Raw genomic sequence first — 7500 nt, forward strand, 5'->3', positions numbered from 1 at the left:
AAGCGTCGGATGCAATGGTGTAAAGCACGCCGCCACTGGCCTCTAGAGCAGTGGAGACGCGTTCTCTGGAGTGATGAATCACGCTTTTCCATCTGGCAATCTGATGGATGAGTCTGGGTTTGGAGGTTGCCAGGAGAACGGTACATTTCAGACTGCATTGTGCCGACTGTGAAATTTGGTGGAGGAGGAATTATGGTGTGGGGTTGTTTTTCAGGAGCTGGGCTTGGCCCCTTAGTTCCAGTGAAAGGAACTTTGAATGCTTCAGGATACCAAAACATTTTGGACAATTCCATGCTCCCAACCTTGTGGGAACAGTTTGGAGCGGGCCCCTTCCTCTTCCAACATGACTGTGCACCAGTGCACAAAGCAAGGTCCATAAAGACATGGATGACAGAGTCTGGTGTGGATGACCTTGACTGGCCTGCACAGAGTCCTGACCTGAACCCGATAGAACACCTTTGGGATGAATTAGAGCGGAGACTGAGAGCCAGGCCTTCTCGACCAACATCAGTGTGTGACCTCACCAATGCGCTTTTGGAAGAATGGTCAAAAATTCCTATAAACACTCTCCTCAACCTTGTGGACAGTCTTCCCAGAAGAGTTGAAGCTGTAATAGCTGCAAAAGGTGGACAGACATCATATTGAACTCTATGGGTTAGGAATGGGATGGCACTTCAGTTCATAGTATGAGTAAAGGCAGGTGAGCGAATACTTTTGGTAATATAGTGTATATCTATATATAGAGATATAGATATAGATATAGATATATATATATATTGCTTCTCCCGTTACAACGCTGTTACCTTTTCTGACAATAAAATGCACCGTTACTCGGCTCTAACTGAGCTCACTGATGCAGCTTCAGCCGAGCGGGCTGCTTTCCGCACACTACAGGACTTCCACACACTAGGCTACAGGATTTCTAGTCACAAATATTAAACATCTTTTCGTCCCTTTTTTTACCTTTATTTTTTTTGTTATTATTATTATTTTATTATCCTATACGAAAAATGTGCGTCTTGTGGAGAAAAAGCGGCTTGTCAATTTTAAAACTGATCGGACTTTGCAGTTTTTTCTCAACATGAATAGAAAATAAGGCCAAACCGTAGGAACAGTGTGTAATTCCTAATGACAGAGCGGATAGTGTCTCCTCCTGCCATGCATGAGACCAAGGGTTCAATTCCCCACCCGGACAACAGGGCACTTTGTTGTTAACCATGGCAGTGAAGTTATTTATTCTGCCTGTCATTGGCTAGATGACACACAGTGGCATTTAGGGTTTCGATAATTTTCATTTCTGTACCTTTTTTGTGGATTTTGGCGCCGGTGTTTGTCCGCCATGTTTGTTTACACTGAAGTCACGTTTGACTACACAAGATTTAGGGTGCTTTCAGACCTGTCTCGTTTGGAGCAGCTGTTCCGAAACAGGGAGCGTTTCCCCCTAAAGATCGGTTGGTTTGGACATATGTGAACACAGCGATCGCGCTCGGATGCGGGACAAAAGAAGCGAGCTGAGATCACCTAGAAGAGGTGGTCTCGGCTCGCTTCCATTGGAGCCCTGGAGCGGTTCGTTTGCAGTGAGAACAGAATCGACACAGCAACCGACACAAGTCACTCAGAACTGTGGTTCAGAGCCAGAGCCCGTCTTTGTCGGCGAGTCCTTGTCGCGGCCCGTCTTCTTCTCAGCAGATGCAGCATGATATTATTTTCCCTGCACAGTCTGGATTCCTGGTAGAACGGGATGTTTTCCTCGGTTACAGATCACCGGTACATTCACCACAGAAACACAGAGAAACAAACCAGCCACACGCTGAAGATGCTCCATGGTTTTTGTTTTTTCCGGGTAAGAATGGAAGAGGAAACTTCTTCTTTCGGGGGAATTTCTGACCAATGAGGGAACAGCTGGTTCGCGCATGGCGTTTGTTTACAGCTTTGAACCTACAGACGTTTCCCTGTGAACACAAACGCCCCAAACGAAAAACGAAACAACTGGATCGATTTAGCCCCTGAATGAGAACAAAGCAAACGGGCCACAGGTCTGAAAGCAGCCTAAAGGGGCGCTCACACTGAAAGCGACAGAGGCGACTTGAGCGACGAGCTGCCATTCATTTTCAATGTACGCTGGCGACGAGGGGCGATTCGGGCGACAGCGGCGACGAGCGACGGGCAACGAGCGAATTCAGCGACGCGATGCGAGCGAAAAAAGTTGAGAAAATCTCAACTTTATGCAAATGAGGAGCGACGCGACCGAGGCGACGGCCAATAGCGAGCCGATCTGGATTCCCACGGAGGCAAAAGTTGACCGGAGTATGAGAGAGGAGGAGGATGGATGATGGAGGAGAAACTGATAACTGTGGTCTCAGGTTTTCCAGAGCTCTATGATCCAAGCTTGCTTATATACAGGGACAAAAACAAATATACAGGGACAAAAACAAAAAAACCTCCACACCTCCGATTTCTCACGCTGAAGTGCTCATTAAGAGCCTTTTGTTCTTGACTAAAAACGATTCTGTTTATCTGTGATCTATCGGCTGGGCCACTTTTACAAGAGGCCCAGCCAATCAGAAGAATCTTTTCGATCAATCAGGGACTTCCACTCATCCCACCGGCATATTATCCAATGAAATGAATGGATTAGAGGCTACTCACATTACAAAGTTTGTACCGCGCCCAAGCGTTCATGCACGAGCACATGCACGGTCACGCACGCAGCGCGAACGTGGATACGGTGTAAATCATGCAACTTTCCCCCTGCCTCCGCAAAACCGTTTAATGCGCGCAGTGCGATTACCGGCAAATCGCCGCGTTGCGCAATCAATAATGAACCATGTTGTCTGTGTTGCTGTCCGTTGTGCTGCTGCAACCGCATATAAACAAAAGTTGGTTTATAATGAAAGCACGGCAGTCTGTATGCGCGGCGCACCTGTCAGATCCGGCAGACCTGGTGCCGGCCAGCACCGCACCGTGCACGGCCACCCGGTCAGGTCAGGTCTTCCGGATCTGACAGGTGCCGCTCCGGCTGTCAGCTGGACCTTTCTGAAGGAGGAAGTTACCTCCCAAACTTAAGGTAAATAAACATCCCTATGCCTGATTACAAGGTAGCCTACAAAAACGTCTTTTAGTTAAAAGAAAAAAGTCATGTATACAGCACCTACATATAGTCTATACTCCCGCTGACACACCTGCCCCGCCCCCTCCGTCGCTTCTATCGCTTCCATCGCGCCTGCAGAAAACTGCAAAGAAAACTGCAGGCGACGCGAAGGAAGCGAACTGAGCGACTACAGGCGATTTTGTCGCTTTCAGTGTGAGCGCCCCTTTAGAATAATGAGCATGAAGAAGCTGACGCTCTGCTGAAGAATCTTACAGTGTGTGTGTGCTCCGTGCTGCACACACACACTGTAAGATGATCTGTCTTTTATCATCATCAAGTGTGTGCTCTCTAAAGGTTTCCTGCAGTGTGTGCCAGCCTTTAACAGCTGATGCAGGTTAAAGAGTCGCTCCTGATGTCGCCTCTCACTTCCTGTCCAACAGGAAGTGCTGAAGCAGCTGCAGGGCACCATAGAAGAAGAAGCCAGCGAGGCCGGCGGCTCACAGCTCGAGCTCATCGAGCGTCTGAAAGGTAAAACATCGCAGAGCTCCTCCTCTGCTCCTCTGCTCCTCCACTCCTCCTCCTCTGCTCCTCCACTCCTCCTTTGCTCCTCCACTCCTCCTCCTCTGCTCCTCCTCTGCTCCTCCACTCCTCCTCCTCTGCTCCTCCACTCCTCCTCCTCTGCTCCTCCTCCACTCCTCCTCCTCTGCTCCTTCTCTGCTCCTCCACTCCTCTGCTCCTCCTCTGCTCCTCCTCCACTCCTCCTCTCCTCCTCTGCTCCTCCACTCCTCTGCTCCTCCACTCCTCCTCCTCTGCTCCTCCTCTGCTCCTCCACTCCTCCTCCTCTGCTCCTCCTCTGCTCCTCCACTCCTCCTCCTCTGCTCCTCCTCTGCTCCTCCACTCCTCCTCCTCTGCTCCTCCACTCCTCCTCCTCTGCTCCTCCTCCACTCCTCCTCCTCTGCTCCTTCTCTGCTCCTCCACTCCTCTGCTCCTCCTCCACTCCTCCTCTCCTCCTCTGCTCCTCCACTCCTCTGCTCCTCCACTCCTCCTCCTCTGCTCCTCCTCTGCTCCTCCACTCCTCCACTCCTCTGCTCCTCCTCTGCTCCTCCTCTCCTCCTCTGCTCCTCCACTCCTCCTCTGCTCCTCTGCTCCTCCTCCACTCCTCCTCTGCTCCTCCACTCCTCCTCCTCTGCTCCTCCTCTACTCCTGTTGGCACCTCCTGTCAGTTTCTTTTTTTCCATTTTCTTCACTGAAAACTCAATAAAAATAATTTCAAATGAAATAGAATGAATGAAAACAAGTTAGAACAAAAACAAAAACAAAATCAGTGATTAAAATCAAATTCAGGCCGTTGGAGCAGATTAATGAAGGTTAATGAAGGTTAATGAGGGTTAATGAAGGTTAATGAAGGTTAATGAAGATTAATGAAGGTTTATGAAGGTTAATGAAGGTTAATGAAGATTAATGAAGGTTAATGAAGATTTGTTGTCGCCATGCCTGACCTGGAGCAGAGCGACCTGATGGCCCACAGGTAGACATAGAATTGAAATCAATAGATCGGCCCTGTTGTCATGACACTGATCCTCCTCGCTATGTAATACTACACAAATCAATATATTGATCCACTGATGGTGTTTTGCCGCCTACCTGCAGTGAAACAGGAGAGTCAGAATCAGAAATACTTTATTGATTCCTGAGAGGAAAATGGGAAACTTGTAAGTCAGAAATATAAAAATATGTGCATTAGAAATTTGTGAAAGTGTATAAAAGACAGAGTGGCAGCTGATCACTGACCGCCCGTCAGACGCCCACCTGCAGCCCACCTGCCACCCACCTGCCACCCGTCAGCCACCCACCTGCCGCCCGTCAGCCGCCCGCCTTCTGCCCGCAGGCTTTGGAAACACAACTTGAAAAGGAAACTTGCCTGAATTGAAAAGTCATTGATCATAGAAAGTTAAAAAAAAACCTGGAGTGTTGATCATCACAGCGTCACTGTAGGAATCCAGCACTTCATTACTGACCAGAGTCATCAGCAGGAAGCTGATGTCTCTCGCTCCTCCCTCTCTTTCTCTCTCTCTCTCTCTCTCTCTCTCTCTCTCTCTCTCTCTCTCTCTCTCTCTCTCTCTCCAGAAATGAGCCTGGAGCCGTCGGGCTTCAAGCCGCGAGCGAAGCCCCCGGGCGGGCCGTCCTCCTCCAGCAGCTCCGCCTCCTCCGCCTCCGGCTCCGGCTCGGGCTGCGGAGCCGCCGCCGCGTTCCCCAGGAGAGGCCCTCTGCCCGATGGAGGGCCCGGCCACGGGGCCCCGCCCTACCTGGAGGAGCTGGAGAAGGAGAGGTTAGCAGGGCTTTCCATAGAGAATGAATTGCAATGCTAATGTTAATGCTAATGGGGTTAGCATGGCCTCCCATTATATTTTGTGTAGTTGTTTGAATCATTTTTGTCTGTAGTTTTATCCTTTTGTAGCTATGTTGCTGTGTTTTAGCTTTTTGGTATTTTTCATAGTTTTGTATTTTTAATGATACACAATGTTATTTTCTGTAGTTATTTTGTGGTGTTATCCTGATTTGTACTTTTTCTTAAGTTTTCTTTTACTTTCCTGGTGTTTTTGTTGTTTATTTTGCAATAGTATCTTTGGGGATTTTTTTGGGGAGTTAACTTCCTGTTAGTGTCCTTCCTGCTCTCTGATTGGCTGTCGCTCTCCCAGGTCTCTCCTATTGGCTGAGCTGGAGAAGGAGGAGAAGGAGAAGGACTGGTATTACACTCAGCTGCAGAACCTCACCAAGAGGATCGACAGCCTGCCGCTCACTGAGAATGTAAAACACTTCACCTCATTAATATTCATAATCAACACTGCTTGTTTCTTGTTTTTATTTGAACAGCTGCTTAACTTCAATCATTTTGATTTTTTTAATGTATTTTATTTTATGCCAATCACTGAGAATGTACAAAAACATTGTACACACAAAAACACAACTGTGGTTGTAGATTTGTATTTAAATTTTATTTTATTTATTTTTTGAGTGTAATAGTTTATTGTTAAGTCCTAGTGTTCCAAAACCAAATTAGATTTTTTTTGGTTGGTTTAAACCTGTCTGAGTGTGAGTGTGAGTGTGAGTGTGAGTGTGAGTGTGTGTGTGTGTGTGTGTTTGTGTGGCGGGCTGTTAACGTTGCTGCTCTCTCGCTGTAGTTCTCGCTGCAGACCGACATGAGCCGGCGGCAGCTGGAGTTCGAGGCTCGACAGCTGCGAGCCGCCATGGAGGAGCAGCTGGGCTCCTGCCAGGAGATGGAGAGGAGGGCGCAGGTGAGGAGGACCAGGACCAAGACCATGACGAAGACCGGGACCATGACCATGACCATGACCATGACCGGGACCAAGACCGGGACCATGACCATGACCGGGACCGGGACCATGACCGGGACCAAGACCGGGACCAAGACCATGACCAAGACCGGGACCAAGACCAAGACCAAGACCGGGACCATGACCATGACCATGACCAAGACCAAGACCAAGACCATGACCAAGACCGGGACCATGACCATGACCAAGACCGGGACCATGATCATGACCATGACCAGGACCATGACCAAGACCAAGACCGGGACCATGACCAAGACCAAGACCAAGACCGGGACCATGACCATGACCATGACCAAGACCGGGACCATGATCATGACCATGACCAGGACCATGACTGGGACCATGACCGGGACCATGACTGGGACCATGACCGGGACCAAGACCGTGACCAAGACCAAGACCAAGACCAAGACCGGGACCATGACCATGACCATGACCAAGACCGGGACCATGATCATGACCATGACCAGGACCGGGACCGGGACCATGACCGGGACCATGACCGGGACCAAGACCATGACCGGGACCATGACCGGGACCATGACCGGGACCATGACCGGGACCAAGACCATGACCGGGACCGGGACCGGGACCATGACCAAGACCAAGACCGGGACCAAGACCATGACCATGACCAAGACCATGACCAAGACCAGGAATGGGACCATGACCAAGACCGGGACCAAGACCAGGACCATGACCATGACCAAGACCAGGAACGGGACCATGACCAAGACCGGGACCATGACTATGACCGGGACCAAGACCAGGACCATGACTATGACCAAGACCATGACCAGGAACGGGACCATGACCAAGACCGGGACCATGACTATGACCGGGACCAAGACCGGGACCAAGACCATGACCATGACCAAGACCAAGACCAGAACAACAAAAAAGATATTTGTAGTGACTGTATTGATTGTAGTTTGTGATTTTTTTCTTTTATTTTGAGTAGATTTTCAGTTATTTTCCATTTCCTTTTGTCCCAGTTTTTAAAATCAAACGTGTTTTGGTGTTTTTTTCTTACAGTTTTGTTCTTTCTTTATA

General features: G+C 49.2%; 1 protein-coding gene across 1 annotated transcript in view; it reads left to right on the forward strand.

Moving 5' to 3' along the window:
- apc (APC regulator of WNT signaling pathway) overlaps positions 1 to 7500 on the forward strand; it is a 34163-nt gene that overhangs the window by 11490 nt on the left and 15173 nt on the right. Inside the window, exons 3-6 of the mRNA XM_030065177.1 lie at positions 3532 to 3619; positions 5219 to 5420; positions 5791 to 5899; positions 6274 to 6387. Coding sequence (XP_029921037.1) covers positions 3532 to 3619; positions 5219 to 5420; positions 5791 to 5899; positions 6274 to 6387 — 513 coding nt within the window. The remainder of the gene's footprint in view (positions 1 to 3531; positions 3620 to 5218; positions 5421 to 5790; positions 5900 to 6273; positions 6388 to 7500) is intronic.

The sequence above is a fragment of the Myripristis murdjan genome, chromosome 12 (assembly GCF_902150065.1).
Source record: "Myripristis murdjan chromosome 12, fMyrMur1.1, whole genome shotgun sequence".
NCBI lineage: Eukaryota > Metazoa > Chordata > Actinopteri > Holocentriformes > Holocentridae > Myripristis > Myripristis murdjan.